General features: G+C 48.0%; 1 protein-coding gene across 1 annotated transcript in view; it reads left to right on the forward strand.

The window, feature by feature from the left end:
- Positions 1-2607: 2607 nt before the first annotated feature.
- The window catches only part of si:dkey-22o22.2 (neural-cadherin), a 78498-nt gene continuing 62457 nt past the window's right edge, over positions 2608-18648 (forward strand). Inside the window, 1 exon segment of the mRNA XM_062398332.1 lies at positions 2608-3587. Within this exon segment, the coding sequence (XP_062254316.1) occupies positions 2615-3587 (973 nt within the window). The 5' untranslated portion in view covers positions 2608-2614.

The following is an 18648-nucleotide window of genomic DNA, read 5'->3' on the forward strand; positions in this document are numbered from 1 at the left end:
GTTTTCAAAAGGTTAAAACGTTCAAATGGATACTTTAATGTACTCATATTAACATACATAAATCAAATATACGGTGCAATATTATAATCCATCCATCATCCACTGTACCGATGGCCTTCAGAGTCTCGGGGGGGCTGCAGCAGATCCCAGCAGTCACTGACTGGTGCCGGGGAGTCGGGACTCGAACCTCCGACCGAGCAGCCGAGCACGGACACGTCAGAGCTGCTCCTTCCCCCTCATGAAAACAAGCTGGTGCTTCACCTCCTCCACTTCTGCAATGGGGTCGTGACGGTTTCGTGTTTCCATCCAGGCGGAGTTTCTCCTGATGGAGGACTTGGAGCAGTGTGACCGATTGATTGGAGGCTGCAGCCAACATGTCGCCTGAGTGAGAGAATCAGCAGGAACAAACCGAGGCCGGCAGCAGCGGCTCACGGCCAGGAGAGCAACGGAGAACCGAAGCTAAATTTCAAACGCAAAAGTGTTGAGTTGATTTCTTGTGACCTCGGGGACAGAGTTTCATGGAATATGTCTTCAAGGGAACAACCCGCCCGTGAAATGGTGCAGAGCTGCTTTCTCTAACATCAGAAAGGACACAGTTCAACTCCAGGGGGCGTCCTCACTAAAACATCCCGAGGCTCAACGTAGCTCCGAACTGGATGAGTTTGGTGAAACCTTAAGAAATTTGGGGTCAAAGACAATTTCACACACACAGATGCTCACAAGTTCATGTGCTCTGAAGTCAGAATGTGTAAAAAACAGAGACGCTGCACACAACATGTGTTTATGTATTAGGAAGGTTTGACAACACCATTACACCTCTTCACAATATCTAAATAATTTAAAACATAATCGATAAATAATCACAAAGAACGCTGCTGGCTGAAAAGTAATGTAGGAGCACACAACACACACAACACACACACACACACACACACACACACACACACACAGGACTGGTTTAATTTCCACCAGAGAAGAAAGCACCAGTTAAGCCAGATTGATCTGAGTGACAGCGGGCAGGGAGCAGTTAACCGCCTGCAGGCTGAGGATGTTAAAGCAAGGCATTAACACTGGCAGGGTGCAGGGTTCAATTCCCTCTGACAGAATAAAGAAAACAGTCACAGCAGGTTTATGAACCACATGAAGAGATGTAGCGTGTGAAAGTCAAATGATCAGTAAAAGATCAATGAGTGGCTGGTTCTGTCTGATCACAGTTTCTGGAATATTATCAGAATAAAGTAATATCCTGACTAGTGTCTCACGGGGAGAGCGTGGCCTAGAGGATAGAGCGGGTGTTCTGCAACAAGAAGGTTGCCGGTTCGAATCCCACTCTTTTCAATCTGCATGCCTAAGTGTCCTTGGCAAGATACTGAACCCCTAAAATGGCCCCTCAGAAATGCTGAGTGTTCTAAAAATGTAAGTCGCTTTGGACAAAAGCGTCAGCTAAATGTAATGTAATTATATTATGACCCTCTTGGTTTTATTCCCTTTTAGAGACACTAATACTCCATCGTAAGGTGATTATCTTTCTTTGGGAGAAACTCGTTTCAAACACTGAACATATTAAATCAAAGTTGACAATTTACAGCATCTGTCTCTGAGAAGTGGTGAGAAATGATTTATAGAATCTGAGTGATTCTGATTCAAATAAAAATGTGTTGGTTGTGTTAGAATGAGAGAAAGTGAACTACACAGGTCAAAGGTCAACAGAGACTGACTGATCACAGCTGTCACAGGTCTGTAGTTCAGTATATCACTGACCTGCAGTATCACAGACACGCCAGAGGTAGTATTATATATCTCTCACTCTCTCTCCCTCTCTGTTGGTGTGTGTGTCTCTCTCTCTCTATCTCTCTATCTCTCCATCTGTGTGTGATTGTGTCTCTCTCTCTCTCTCTGTCTCTCTCTCTCCCTCTCTGTTGGTGTGTGTGTGTCTATCTCTATCTCTCTACTCTCTCTTTCGCTCTGTCTCTCTCTCTCTCTCCCTCTCTACTCTCTCTGTCTCTCTCACTCCTCTCTCTTTCTCACTCTCGCTCTCTCAGGCTTGAGACCTGTCACTCAGTCCCTCCCCTGCTCTCTGATTGGCCCGTGTCCTCCTCGGTGGGCGGTGCTGACGGAGCCACATGGAGGCTGCTGGGTGTTGCGCTCTTCAGTCTGGTCCTTCCTCCCCCTCCGGTGGAGACTCTCTGGATCAGCTTGGTGCATCCTCCTCCTCCTCCTCCTCTCCTCCTCCTCTGTCCGGGGAACATCTGACCTGAGCTCTGAATATTATCTGAACATCACTTCTTCTGCTGTCACTGTTTTTTAACGGAGAAGAAAAGTCTGATTCTCTTGTTCTGTTTGATGAAGCATGAGTTAACTGCAGGACTCGACCTGTGACTGGTGTTTATGTCTTCACGCACTGGGTGAACTTCCAGCTCCTCTTCACATTGCGGACCTGAACTGGACCTATTTGAAGTGAAGGGTGTAAAACGGACGGATCATTTAAGTCCTGCATCAGGGAACTTTTGGACCTTTTTACGCACCGGTCCGCTGGAGGCGGATCGTCCCCGGGTCCTGTGGCTGTGGCGGACACGTCGCTGTCTTCTGCCCCTGAGACGGGTTTGATGGAAACATGAGCAAAGCTGCGAACGAACCGGGTCCTCGTCACAACCTCCTCCTCCACCTCCTCCTCCACCTGCTCCTGCTCCACGTCTCAGCGGGGAGTCTGTCCGCGCAGCGCGGGCATCCAGCGCGATACTTCGGCCAAATATCAGAGAACTCCCCGGCCGGGACGCCGGTGCACGGGGTGACCTTAGCGCTCGAAGCCGGCAGCTGCCCCGGAGCGGACCTCAATGCCAGCCTGAAGGGGGACTATGCGTCGGATTTTCAGCTTGTTCGCCATCGGGGCCCCCGGGACCACCGGGGCCACCTGGGTCTGGTGTCCGCCAAAGTCCTGGACCGGGAGTTCATAGCGATGTACGAGCTGAGGGTGCATCTGCCCCCGCGGTGCCTGAGGAGACCGGCGGCTGTCCAGGTGGAGGTGTTGGACAGGAACGACAACATCCCCCGGTTCACCAGCGGGAACTTGACCGTCGAAGTGGACGAGTTGACGCCAGTCGGTACCGAGCTGGCCCGGTTCGACGCAAAGGACGGCGACGCAGAGCAGAATGGTCTCGTGACCTTTTACGCGTCACCGGATTCTCAGCTGCTCCGCGTGGTTCCGCTGACCGGGCAGGTGAGGCTGGCCGGGTCGCTGCGGGGGGTCCGTCAGGTGACGCTCCGCCTGTACGTGAAGGACGGCGGGGATGTGGAGCAGGTCGGTGACCCGGTGCTCCTGCGCGTTAACGTCCACCGGCACCGACCCAGCAGGCGGAGGCCCCGGGCTCTCTCCGAGGAGCTGACCTACACAGTGACTGTTCCGGACCACGTCCGAGTCGGGGACCTGGTGTTCACGGTGCCGGACCAGAGGTTCCAGCAGCGGTGGTTCAAGGTGATGTCCGACGCGGACTCCCCGGTCCAGATCGAGCGGGACTCGGGACGTCTGTACCTGGCGAGCAACCTGCGGGAGCCCGCCGAGGTGACAGTGAAGATCCAGAACCGAAGAGGTAAGAGCTTCTCCTTCTGGACCGAGACTCAGTGCTCATCTGCTCGTAGAGTCTGATCCAGATCCCGCTGGTGTGTGTTTGTTGTGACTTGTTGTGTTTCTACACAAAGCATCGTTTACATCATAAACCCCACGAGTTCCAGAGAAGTGAAAGACCCGGATGTTTAATCAACATGACAGCAGTTTGAAGAAAGAGTGAAATGATCCTTTAATATAATGACGACTGGATCCGTGTGGTTTCTCTTTGAGCTGCAGCAGTTTGCCTCTGCGTGTGTCTGTGTGTGTGTGTGTGTTGGCTTGTTTCCAGCAGGAGTTTGAATCGACCTTAACCGTCACAGGCCACTTTCCACTCTTTCATTCATTCCTTATACAGCACTCTTCAAATTACAGCCAAGTGTGTGTCTGTGTGTGTGTGTGTGTGGGAGAGAGAGAGAGAGAGAGAGATTTCTGGCAACACACTGAGTCGGTCGTTAAAGGACAAACAGAACTGACAGTATTTAGTGTGTTTATCCCAACTACACACACACACAGACACACACCCAGGTGTGAGCTTTCTCCAAGGCCTTGACTGAAGCTGATCATTTGTATTTTCTGTATTGTTTGGGCAGAAGTGCAGTGTTTGGTTTTTCTCTCCTTAACGTTGTGATTCTTCATTTTCTATAAAGAATCTCGATGAGTCATGAACACGAACAACAACACACACGGTTCGTCAGTAACATTCCAACAATCCGTCCTGGTCCAGCTCCTTTGCTCTGACTCGTGTTTCTCCAAATCATACGAAGCTTGGCTTGTGATACTATAAACGTAGAAACACTCTCATCTTCTCATGTCACTGTGGTCGGATGCTCATCTTCACACACTAGAGCTGGAGATGTTTATCAGAAACACAACACGTGGACGGCAGTGAGCGTCAGCCGCGATGAGGCGGTCACCTGATTTAACGGCTTCACTCCTTCACCAGAGATCTCCTCTCACAGGGACACGAGGGCTGTGGTGAGCCCAGACTCTGAGTGTTCATGGACAGAACTCTGATTATTGTCCTGAATGAATGTGACATGATTCTGATTAAGATGTTTACATGAGTTGCTAGTAGAATATTCAGTTCTTGTTCCAGTTTACATGTTCATCACTTCCTCAATTTGAACCCTTTTGGGTGTTTTAGTTTTTTAATTTGGCTCAATTTCCTACGACTGGTTATGTTTCCTCCTCTTTTCACTCCAGGTCATGTGACACTGTCAGTTGGTGAAGTCATATGTGATTAGTGAGACTGAGGTCAGAACCCCCCACGTGTTGGGCTGGTCCGGTCCCACAGCAAACTGGGAGAAACTGTGGTTAGAAAGGAAACATAACAAACTGGGACAGAGGAGGAACTCTGTTGTCTAACATGTTGTTTAACAACTGGTTCATTTGAATAGAAACTTAGTGATCAGTGAATAAACTCAGTCCCATGTGAGGATCCTCTCCAAGGACACACACAGGTACTGATGGAACTGAACACATCAACACATCAAAACAACAACACAACAACAGGATTCACTACATGAGAAGAACCAGTTTGTAACTTCATGTTTAAAGTGTTTCTACATCACGTCTGATGGAGATGAAGGAGCAGATGAACTGAGGAGTTCCTGATGGTAGCAGATGTGAGGAGACTGAAGAGTGTCCGTGTCACTGAGGTGTTTGACCCCCCCGCCCCACCCCCGCCCCCCAGGGAGTCGATGTTTCATCAACAGCCTGAACTCCACACATCTGGACCAGTGCTGGTGTTCTGGGCTGATCTGGTTAATCAGTTCGTCCAAACTGCATCTCCACTGTTTATTTGTAGAAATTAGTTGTGTTTGCTCACCTGGAGCTGGACCAGGTCTGAACCCCCCCCCCCCCCCCCCCCCCCAGCCTCCGACAGGAAGCTGTGTTTGTGTTAGAGACCGCAGAGAGTGAGTGTGTGTGTGTGTGTGTGTGTGTGTGTGTGTGTGTGTGGCTTTGTCGTCACAGTGCTGAGCGAGCTGTAAACCAGTTGATTGAGGCGGCCTGTCTTCTGTCGGTGGTGCTTGTGATGTTGATCCATGGGAATGAGGTCTGAGCGGCGGCGGTGGCCACGGTGTCTCTGCGGTGGCCTCTGATTGGTCATGTGGTTCTGCAGATACTTTCTCTTTAGCCTTTTGCAGACTTGATCTTCAGAAAATGTCCAGATTGGGTCTGAAAATGTCCCAGAGTTCATTTTCCTCCTGTGAAGCAGCAGCAGGTTGTCGGGTCGACTGGTTCACATCAACAGGACCATGTGGGGAACATCAGGCGAGGGGCGGAGTCTGTAGAGCAGCAGGGGCGGAGCCTGTAGAGCAGCAGGAGGCCGGACATGACGTATGAACTCTGCTGTGGAAAGATCAGGGTTGTTGTTTACAGCTCATCCACACCAGTCGACCCTCATCACCAGAAGATCTGGAACCTCCTCTTGTTCCCAGACTTGGTTCTGGTTCCAGGTCGATGAACTGGTTGGATTCTCTGAGCTCCAGGTTCTTGAATCTTCAGCTACATGCAGTGAACTGGTTAATGGACGTTCATCCTCTGTGCTCTCTCTGCTGCACCTCTCACTGTTTTCTGTCACTCGACATGAACAGAACAGCCTCGTGGATCACATCAGATCAGCCTCAGGAGTGTGAAGCTCCACGTTAAACTTTCATGAACCTTCTAAATATTTAACCTCATCAACTCACCGGCTCATCGAGCCTGATAGACTGCAGCTCCCCTGAAACCCTCCCTGACCCCGGGGGGCGTGAGCAAACCAAGGAAAGGTGAACAAACGGCGTCAGGAGAGTGAAACTCTGAGAACTTGAGGAAGCTCACAGCTTCAATTTTTTATTTCTGTCTCATTAACTGTAACAAATGTGTTTATTTGCATATTTAAATGAGAAAACTGTTCCTGTTGGCTGCAATTAATGCAGCTGCCTGCGCACCGACGGGCCTGTTCCCTCATTAAACTACAGCCGCACGGCTAACTGGTATTAATTGTTCTAGTCACACACACCCACACAAATACACGCAAACACACACCGACATCTACACACACTTGGATACACAACAGCACACAAACCCTCCCCTGGTCTGTCAGGTGATTCCTACAGATTTTTGTGCTTGGCAGCCCTGAGGTTACACACAGTCACACACACACGCACACATATACACACACACACATACACACGCACACACAAACACACTCCTGTTTATTCTATTGTCTTTATTTCTGGATTTAGCCTGAGGCATCTGGCAACCTGTCACCAAGCCACGTGTTTGTGTTGATGTGTGTTTGTGTGTGTGTGTGTGTAGGACTGTGCCCTCGAGGCTACTGAGCTGTGATTGTGTATTTGTCAGTGTCAAATACATCGATCATAGCAGCTCAATACAGAATCTTTAATTTTGGTATTTCACCATTCTTTTCCTCTTTATGTGTGTCTGTGTATTTTGTGAGTGTGTTTGTATCTGTGAGTGTGTGTGTGTTTGTGTGTGTGTAGTGCTTCAGGATACATGTGACCACACACTGAATTTCTCCACAATGACCTTTTTAAAGGGCAACAAATCAGCAACACTCATGTACATAATGAACCCTGTTCATCACAACCTGAGCTGATGAACCAGAGGCTTAAAGGTGCTGGGGCTAGCTGGTTAGCACGTTAGCAGCTAGAGACGGAACATGGTGAGTAAAGAGCTTGTCCTTATCAGTGAGCAGCTGCTAATGCTAACATTAGCAATAGAGCTGGATAAGAAGGTGGAGATCAGTTAGTCACGTACACTGAGAACAACATGGAGGCTGTTAATAGCTCTGTTGTTGGAGTGTAGAAGCCAGAGAGGCTAACATGTTAGCAAGCTAGCAGGTGGGTAACGCCCTCTAATGATGGAGGGAAAACATGAGGCCGTTTGGAAGATCAACGTTTTCCTCTCGTTGAAGAAATTCTATTTGACAAAAAAAACATTTCACCTCGTTCAAGAACCTCAAGCAATCAACATTCCAGCCTCTAGGGGGCGGCAGCTGGACTTTAGACCATTTATTACCAAGTAGGTTACACGTACAAGGGATTTGCTGTTGTGCGTTTGTGCACAAGTATTCATATACAACTAGCAGAAGGAGAAGTTATGTTCTGAAAGTTCAGGTGAGGACATTTATGTAGTGCAGCGTTCCTCCCCGTCGGTCCTCAGTGTCCCTCCACCTCTCCATCACTCTGTCCCCTCCCCACTCTCTCTCTGTCCCTGTTGTCCTAATAGCTTATTGACAGCCAATCAGCTGTGGCCTCAGGCGCCACTCATCAATCGCCAAGTAGGACAAGGTCATCACATCCGGACGCTATGATCAACACGCATCCAGCACAGGAACATGTAACACACGACATGTTACGTGACAACAGCACGGAACTAACAATAAAAATAAATGAAGAAAATATTTGGATCTTGAAGTTATATAATTAACCTTTTATATTTAGAATATAAACACACAATTATTTATTTTGTAAATCTAAGTTTTCATATATTACAATCATGCTGATAGTGAAATGTTGTTCAATGAATGCCCATGTGTGTGTGCCTGTGTGTGCCCGTGTGTGCCCGTGTGTGCCCGTGTGTGCCCGTGTGTGTGTGTCTGTGTGTCTTTCTTCTTGTGGCCTGAGACACACGGACACTTGGCGTTTTAGCCTCAGGTGCATGTGAGATGTTGTGTTTCATCCTCTTGGAGGGAATCAAACGCTGTTTATGACGACACGTTGTCGTTGTGTAACAGAAGTGGAAAGTTGTGTTTCCTCTGTGATTTAGTGGAGCTGCTCTTCACACTCTGATAATATGAAGTGACCTCCTCCTCTTCCTCTGTCTCCGTCTCTCTGGTATGAACACAGAGAAACTTCAATCTGACTCAGACCTTTCTTCTTCTTCTTCTTCTTCTTCTTCTTCTTCTTCTTCTTCTTCTTCTTCTTCTTCTTCTTCTTCTTCTTCTTCTTCTTCTTCTTCTTCTTCTAAAGTAACTGATGACAACGATGTGCATAACCCCCCCCCATCCAATCAACACACACACACACACTTGCAAGTAAACAATTACCTCAGCTGTGTGTATGTGTTTGTTAACAAGTGTGTGTGAGATGTTACACGTCTGTTTTCTGCATGTTTGGACCCCACGCCCTATATCAACACAAACACACACCCACGCATGGCCACAAACAAACACACAGACACACACACACACACCCTCAGGGTTTTGCACATCACTCTGTCTGTTCATGTGTGTGTTGACGTGTCCTCTCTAATTGTCTCCCATCACACTCTGCCACTGTTCTCTTACAGCTGAGGGAGTATGTGTGTGTGTGTTTTTTTTGTGTCTGTGAGGGTGTGTGTGTGTGTGAATGGGATGGAGATGAACAGACAACAACATGAAGCTGTTTTTAATTGAAATCGATAAACCCTTGGTTTTACGTAATGTAACTGTGGGGGCGGGGTTAGAACCCATGGATGCTCTCTCGTTGTCAGATGATGGTTGGATTGGTTCATGAACCCCGTCACCTGACTGGGGGGGGGGGGGGGGGTCCCTGCACCTCGTGGTTCTTCAGAGTTGAGTATGAGACTGGATGAGACACAGTTAGTTGTGGGGACACGAGTCACGACCGTGAGACAGAATCAGCTCCTCTCATGGTTTCGAGTTCCTCGTCTCCTCTCAGCTGGTCGTTGTTCTTCTGCTCTGCGTCACGTTAACTCTTTATTTCTGTTGCTCTCATACGAACGTCCTGCCTGAAAATAACAATGAATAACTTTCATTGCCTTGTTTTTGTTATATATTTTCATTATTTGCCAAATGCCAGTGAACAGAGGGTCGGGGATAGTGATGATGACAAACACATGGATGGTTTCAGAGCACGACCGACTTGACGAGAGAGACTTTTGGTTCAGAACAAAGACGAACCAGTGACTTTCATGAAGAGGCTCTGAGAGCAGTTTGCTCGCCCTTCACTGATCCGGCAGCGTGGAGAATCAGGTTTAAAAACGTCTCCAGAGCGTTGGCCTGTCCGTCAATCTCTGTCCTTACTGCTCTGTTCCTCTCCCTCGGGCTTGGAGTGCTCTCGTGGGGACTCTGTCTCTCGGTCGGGGGAAAGGTCGCTCTGTGGGACGAGGCCATGCTCTTGGCTTCTTCTTCCTTCACTTCAAGTCAAGGTTGCTGCACTGATTCAAGAAGTAGACTCTGTTCTGCAGCTTATCTGCTCCAGGGAGATCAGGGCCCGGAGTCTGGAGGGACATGGTGATCCCTCCCCTCCACCGCCATGTCCCTCGGAAATCAGGCTTCAGGTCGTGTTGAAGGAAACTCGAGACGAGAGAAAAGTCCTCCGACAGTTTACCCAAACCAAGGAGGTTATAGTTTTCACCCCTGTTCAGCTCTTCTTTGGTTTGTTTGTGTGTTTGTTTGTTTGTCAGCAACATGGCACAAAAACAACAGATCGCATTTCATTGGAAGGAAGTCGTCGAGTCAGAGAAGAACTCACGAAAGTTTGGTTTTGATACATCAAATATTTCCCAGAGAATAATTCCACAAAGAGGTAAATGCTGTGTGTGTCCTCGCAGTAAAAGAAGCTGAACCGTTGGTTGGAGCTCCTTCAAGTAAACATCTTGCTTTCACAGTCATTACCTCAACAGTTCCTTGTGGTCATAGACTCTTCTGATTGGCTGAAGTTGTCTGTTTGTACTTTTCTCCTCCTCCCTTTTCCAACACTGCTGAGATTTGACATGAACATCATCATGGGTCCACTTCTTCCCGACCAGATTCACACAGTCCGGTTTCACACTGATGTTGTACAGTGTGATTCTGGTTTCACTCAGTTTTATCTTCAGTAGAAGCTGAAACAGAATTACGACCTTTTTAAGAAGCAAAAATTATTAAAATGACTGATTTGTCACGATTGTGATGACGCCCCGACCTTTGGTGTCCTGCTCCGCCCTCAGGAAAAGATCTAAATAACAAGGACGTTAAAAAGACACACACACATACCCACACACACACACACACACATAAACACACATTGCCAGCTGCTCCTTCGCCGTCCCAGGGTACCTGACCCATATGCCTCCCTCGCCACATGGACACAAACACACACATGTTTAAATGAATGTAAAATACATACATGCACGGCAGTACACACTCACTCACTCACTCACTCACACACACACACACACACACACACACACACACACACACACACACACCCACACACACACACAGGTTGATTACGTGCCTCCTTCAGTCTCATGGATGCGTACAGAGCTCCTTCAACACTGTTTCCACATGTGTGTGCATGTTTGTGTGTGTATGTGTGTGTGTTTGGCTAAGTAGTATTTTATCTGCTGATAGTAAAGTCGGCGGTTCGATCCCCGGCTCGTCCAAAGTGCAGGTCGAACACTTTCCTCCCTCGAACCTGATCTCCGCTGTCAGGCAGTAAGATGTGAACTGTCTGACTCACAGAGGGATTTGATGAACATGTTAGAAAACACTTTGTTAAAAGATCAAACCTGGTTCAACTGAGGGACTGAGGACAGCTGATGAACTGGTTTCTGTTTGAACTGGTTTCTGTTTGAAACTGCTGGCCTCTTCTTCTGCAGCAGCTGAGGCTCATGGCAGTGGTCTAGTGGCAGAAACTTGGACTATGGGCAGAGAAGGTCTCTGGTTCGTCTCTGGTTCGACTCCACGGAGAGACAACAAAAGACGAACCTGGATTGATCTGTCCAAACATCCAAGAGTCTCCCTACCCTGTCTAGTGCCCCTGAGCAAGGCACCTTACTCCCCCAACATCTGCTCCCCGAGCGCCGTACATGGTCGCTCACTGCTCTGTGTGTCCTGCACCAGATGGGTCAAAAGCAGAGGTTACATTTCCCTACCTGCATGAGTGTGTCTGTGCATGTCTGTGCATGTGTTTGGGACGAATAAATGCATCTTAATCTTTAATCTTTAATGTAGTCTGATGAGCTACTGCCGATACCAACTCCTCACTTCTGCCCCCGGAAAAAGTCCTGAAGAAATGAAACTGGAGCTCAGAGAGAGGACACACACACACACACACAAACACACACACACATGAATGACCCACTGGCCTGGCAAGTGAAAACACACATTCAGAGGTAAATGTAATATGACAATGAAACTGAACACACACACACACACACAACAAAGGACTAAACTTTATTTGGGAGTCGCTCTGAGCTTCAGGGACGACGACAAAGGTGGAGATGTCCATACACACACACACACACACACACACACACACACACACACACACGTCTTCAGAGCAGGGCTGGTAATCCAATTTGAAGCAGGTTTGTGTTTCTGACACTGTGGCCTCAGATCAGCTGTGACAGGACGCCCTGAGGGTCGGCCACATGTGTGTGTGAACGTGTGTGTGTGTGTGTTTGTGTGTGTGTGTGTCACCGTGCCAGCCGATCCAGCCACCACGTTGTGCTCACACCGAGCTGAGCGCTGTCTCTTTGTTGGCCTTGTTCTTGTGTCTCTGTTTACATGTTTGTGTATGTTTTGGTGTGTGTATTGTTTTGAGTACATACACACTTTGTTGATTGGTTTGTGCAAATTTCAACTTGTTCTATGTTGAGGTGGACCCGTGTGAACGGAGCCTTCAGAGAACTAGAAGGTGTGAGGATGAAATGACTTGTTGATTCCACTCAAGAGGAAGAGGAGGAGGAAGGAGGAAGGAGGAAGAGGAGGAGGAAGAGGAGGAGGAGGAGGAGGAGGAGGAAGAGGAAGAGGAAGAGGAAGAGGAAGAGGAGGAGGAAGAGGAGGAGGAAGAAGAGGAGTAGGAGGAGGAGGAGGAGGAGGATTTCAATGTGGCTGCCAGGCTGTAGAGTGTGACATGGACACACACACACACACTCACACACTCTCACACTGATGGTTGTGCTTTTGAGGAGCAGGAAGGTTCAGAATTGTTAGTCTCTTATAATAAAATGTCTTGATCCTAACGTTTTTTTTTAAGTTTTCAACAAGACATGAATGATTGTCCAAATTTTACGTTTGTGTGTAAACTACAGCCTTGTCACAATATGTATTTAACAGTAAGTCACATCAGTGCGTGTCCGGTGTGAGTCACATGAACATTTAAAACTTGTCTTCCTGTTGTTCCTGAACGCACCCTGGGAGTCGGGCGAGCCACTGACTCCAGTGGAGGCTGCAGGTGTGAGGGTCAGACTCGAACACAAACAGCAGGAGGTCCGTCATCACCTGATCCAGCTCCACTCTGTTTAATGAGACGTGAAGATATGCAGGTGTGTGTCTGTCTGAGTGAGTGTGTGTGTGTGTTGAGAGCGTTGTCTTACACCCAGAGAAGAATCAGTGCCGATGACAGACAGTTTGAGCTCTGCAGCTGAATCCCCCCCCCCCCCCCCCGTGAGATGATTTACCTCCAGTATCCGTCCACACATGTTCTTCACCTTCCGGATCTTCTCTTGTATGGATCCTCTGGTTCTGAGTGTGAACCCGAGCAGCAGCAGCTCAGTGAATTCCTGCGTGTCGGCCACAGTGAACATCTCGCTTGTTGACACGTCTCTGTCAACACGCCCGCCGGACTCCGTTTCCCAGAAATCACTGCTCCGGAGCGACTTCTGGGACAACACAGGAGGTGTCAGGAGATTAGGAGGCGATGACGGGCGGCAGGAGGTGATGGATTGTAGCGGCTCATCGGGCTGACAGCAGCCGGCAGTGTGGACACGTAGAGACGAGTCTGTGTGGACTCGTCTGTCTCACAGAATGAGACAGACTGAGACACACTGAGACACACTGAGACTGACTGAGACAGACTGAGACACACTGAGACACTCTGAGACACACTGAGACAGACTGAGACACACTGAGACACTCTGAGACACACTGAGACAGACTGAGACGGACTGAGACACACTGAGACTGACTGAGACAGACTGAGACAGACTGAGACAGACTGAGACGGACTGAGACACGATGAGACTGACTGAGACGGACTGAGACAGACTGAGACACTCTGAGACACACTGAGACTGACTGAGACAGAATGAGACAGACTGAGACACACTGAGACACGATGAGACTGACTGAGACACACTGAGACAGACTGAGACAGACTGAGACAGACTGAGACACGATGAGACTGACTGAGACACACTGAGACAGACTGAGACTGACTGAGACGGACTGAGACAGACTGAGACACTCTGAGACAGACTGAGACTGACTGAGACAGAATGAGACAGACTGAGACACACTGAGACACGATGAGACTGACTGAGACACACTGAGACAGACTGAGACACACTGAGACACACTGAGACAGAATGAGACACACTGAGACACGATGAGACTGACTGAGACACACTGAGACAGACTGAGACACACTGAGACACACTGAGACTGACTGAGACGGACTGAGACAGACTGAGACACTCTGAGACACACTGAGACTGACTGAGACAGAATGAGACAGACTGAGACACACTGAGACACGATGAGACTGACTGAGACGGACTGAGACACTCTGAGACACACTGAGACTGGCTGAGACGGACTGAGACAGACTGAGACACACTGAGACACACTGAGACACTCTGAGACACACTGAGACACACTGAGACACTCTGAGACAGAATGAGACTGACTGAGACACACTGAGACACGATGAGACTGACTGAGACGGACTGAGACACACTGAGACACTCTGAGACACACTGAGACACGATGAGACTGACTGAGACGGACTGAGACCCCCCCCCCACTCACACACACACCTGACTCAACATGGCTTCTCTCCGAGCCACAACAACCTTGATGAAGTCAAGATGGACGCAGCCTGGACCCTCCTCCCCTCCTCACCTCCTCCCCTCCTCCCCTCCTCCCCTCTGCACCTCCTGCAGGGTACTTCCTCCTCCTCCTCCTTTTCATCCCCCTCTACTCACTGATTTGTGTTTTTACCTCTTCTCTTCATCTCACTCTTCCATCACCGTCCTCTGTACCTTTCTTCTCTTCTTCCTCCTCACCCTCTTCCCTTTCACTCTTTATATTCTTCTTCCTCTCTTTATTTTTCTTCCCCTGCTCTTATTTGTATTAATCTCTTTTTATCTGTCTCTTTTAATTGTTAATTTTCTTCAACTTATTCATCCCTCTCTTTTCATTCAGCTTCATTCCCTCTTCATCTCTTTTTCCCACTATTTCTCTTGTTTCACCCTCTCCCTTTCCCCCTTCCTCTCCCACTTCATCCTCCTCTTCATCATCCCCCTCTCCTCACCCCCAGCTTCTCCCATCCTCTTCCCCGTCGCTCCTTTCTTCTTCTTCTTCTAACAACAAACATGGTCTGCTTCAGATTTTGAGACTGCCTGCTGCTTTCACCTCCTACTGCTGTGCACACACACACACACACACACACACACACACACACACACACACACTGAGGTCACAGGTCAGAGATCATGATTCTAAGGAGTGTACGTCTGCTTTGATCAGCACGTGAGTGTTTGTTAAGGTGGAATCTGTCTTTCTTGCTTCCTACTTGTTTTTATGACACAGTTATATCCGGGCGTTGAGATGACTTTTGCTGTTTAGTAAAACTGACGCTGCTTCCCTGTGATCCACCTGACCGGCCTTCTCACAGCTGTTGGTTGTGTATTAGTAGTTTATTCTTCCTGTCCTTTTATTCACTTTTTCATTTCTTCCTCCATCTCAGTGTGAATGTGCTCGTTTCTTTCTCTTCTCCTCTCTCTCCAGTCGTCTCTGCCCTCATTCTCTCTCTCCATCCTGCGTAGCTGGACGCCTCGGGTGGATCCTGAGATGTGTGGGGGCCAAATGCAGGGTTGTGTGAGGCTAGTGAGTGTGTGTCTGTGTGTGTGTGTGCGTGTGCGTGCCAGCTGGCAGTGTGTTCAGAGCTGGTGGAATGTACCGAGGGGCTTCACAGCCTGCGACTGGGAGAGATAAGGCACCGGGGCAATCACACACACACGCCAACACACACACACACACAATCACACACACACAAGCAAACAGAAGATGCTGCCAAAGTCAGTTCCAAGTGCACCAACATGCACACGTTCAGTAAGTGTATGCACACACACACAGCTGATCTCTCTCACACACTCTCACACATCAGCTCGGATCAGTCGCTCGTTCTGTAGCAGTGAGAGAAAAAGAAACTGTTTTCTGAAGTTGTTTCAGAAACGAGAAAAATGAATGAATCTGAAGAAATTTGAACCGAGATTCAAATCATTGATATGATTGTTGAAGCTTCATGTTGAAGAGCAAGAGACTTTTTATTTGATCAGACCTGTTATTGTTCTGTTCAAACCACAGACTGTAAATAGAGATAAACGTAGACTCTAAATGATTGACAGCTGGTACGTCCAGTGGTTGCAGGTTGCAGGTGCAAGTGGGCGTGTCCTTGAGCTCTCTGTCAGACATTCTCCCCCCCCCCCACGCTCCTGCAAATATATTTACTTCTGGTTTCAAAATAGCAAGATGTCAAACTAAAGGCTTCAAAATGCAAAACAAAGCATCTCACAATCCAATGGGTCACATCCCGATGGCTGGACCCTTGGTTCAAAGCAGCCATCTGAACATGGAGCTCAGGTCCGGGTCTGAACCCGGATCCACTCGGACTCCATGGATCTCAATCAATCAATCAATCAATCAAATTGTATTTGTATAGCCCATATTCACAAATTACAATTCATCTCATAGGGCTTTAACAGGGTGTGACCTCCTCTGTCCTTAACCCTCAGCAAGAGTCAGGACAAACTACTAAAAACCTGTTAACAGGTAAAAATACATAGAAACCTCAGAGAGGCCCCTTTGAGGGATCCCTTTCCCAGGACGGACAGAAGTGCAATGGATCTAAAGTCAGTTCACAGCTTTCACTTGAAACCTCCAGAGATCAGGACTTTTACTTTTCTCAAACCCTTCTGGATCTGTCTGCTCCGCGACCTTTGATCTGCTCCGGCCCGGGGACTTGAATGTTTCTGAGAAGATGGAAAGTGTTTGATTTGAACGTGACCTCTCATCCTGCTCCCGCCCGAAGGTCACAGCTTCCACAGGCAAGAGATACTGAGCTCTAACATCTGAGGACAGCTGGCAGTGAAGCTCAGAGCCTCATTTTAGATATACACATGCTTCATGTGCTGCTATGTGTACAGTAAAGTTTAAAAACCAGAGGGACTTTAGATGAATGTTTCTCTACTTTAGTTTTATGTTGATCACAGAATTAATATTTTTGAAAAGAAGAAAGAGTCGCAGCAGCAGCTCGGCACAGCGACACTCTGCTAACAACCAATTTGTCTCCATGAAGCTCAAAGATCAGAAGAAACAGAGCGGAGGTTTAAAAAGCTCTAATCAGGACAGGAAGTGCCGCTGTGGCCACACTAACGACTTCCTGCTGCATTAATTGGAAAGTAAACGAGCGGTGGAGGGAGAGAGCTGCTGTACACGTCTTTTCTTCTATTCCTTCATCTCTTTATTCATGTTCTCGATCTTTCTTTCATTCCTCCTCCTCCTCTCTCAATGCCTTTAATAATCTGTCTTTTAACCCTCCATCTCTCTTCATCTGTCTTTCTTCCATCCCATCACCTCTTTCCACACCTCCATCTGTCTTCACCCCATCTTTCTTCTATCTCTCCATTTCCCTTCATCTTTCTTCTATCGCTTCAACTCCGTGTTGTCTCCATCTCTTCCTCGTCTTTTCCACACATTTTCATCTTGATTAATTTTTCACATTTTCTTTCATCCATCCATCTCTTCCATCAGTCCATCCTACACTGCTCTCCATCTCTGTCAATCCTTCCATCCTCTCTTTCACCCTCTTCTCCCTGTCTCCTCCTTCCATCTACATCTTTATTTGACCTCCTCACATTCCATCCATCTTTCCATCCCTCCTACCTTTCACCCAAAACTGCCCCTCACATCCTTCGTCCACTCTTTTTCATCATCTTTTCATTTCTTCACCTTCTTTTTTTCACTACATCTGTCCTGTCCTCCATTTCTCCTCACATAGCTCCATCTATCCTCTGCTTCCTCCGTGCTAACAGGATTAGCTTTGCCTCTTAACGAAGCGGAGGAAATAATTAGTCCCATCACTGATAACATTTCCACGCCTCATTAGACGGCCACAAGTTCTTCTTCTTCTGCTCTGTCTGTCCTCTCCTCCCTCTGTCCTCCCTCCGTCTTCCCTCCATCTTCCCTCTGAAACGAGAAGACACGTCACCCTCACTGTAATAGAACATTTAATCAAACCAAAATTAAAATTACAGAAATAGTTTTTTAAGAATTTCTTTTAATCGATATATAATCCAAAGATGTGACACGAATGTTCATAATGAATAAGCTATTTAAACAGGACATTTACAAATATTTGTGATTGATGCTAACATTAGCAGCTGTTAGCATCAAACTTTATGAGACCAACATACACACTGGAGGAATGTTTCTTCTGCAGAGTTCAGAGGGTTTCCTCTGGTCTCCTCTTGTTTCCTCTGGGTTCATCTTGGTTCCTCTGGTTTCCTCTGGTCTCCTCTGGGTTCCTCTGGGGTCCTCTTGGTTCCTCTGGTTTCCGCTGGTCTCCTCTGGGTTCCTCTGAGTTCCTCTGGGTTCCTCTGGTTTCCTCTGGGTTCCTCTGGTCTCCTCTGGTTTCCTCTGGTTTCCTCTGGTTTCCTCTGGTCTCCTCTGGGTTCCTCTTGGTTCCTCTTGTTTCCTCTGGGTTCCTCTGGTTTCCTCTGGTTTCCTCTGGTCTCCTCTGGGTTCCTCTTGGTTCCTCTTGTTTCCTCTGGGTTCCTCTGGTTTCCTCTGGGTTCCTCTGGTCTCCTCTGGTTTCCTCTGTTTTCCTCTGGTTTCCTCTGGTTTCCTCTGGTCTCCTCTGGGTTCCTCTTGGTTCCTCTGGTTTCCTCTGGTTTCCTCTGGTCTCCTCTGGGTTCCTCTGGTTCCCTCTGGTTTCCTCTGGTTTCCTCTGGTCTCCTCTGGTTCCCTCTGGTTTCCTCTGACGCTCAGATCACTCCATCTCTGTGGTTATGAACATTATACAAAATATTTTAAAAGATAT

The sequence above is a fragment of the Platichthys flesus genome, chromosome 11 (genome assembly GCF_949316205.1).
Source record: "Platichthys flesus chromosome 11, fPlaFle2.1, whole genome shotgun sequence".
NCBI lineage: Eukaryota > Metazoa > Chordata > Actinopteri > Pleuronectiformes > Pleuronectidae > Platichthys > Platichthys flesus.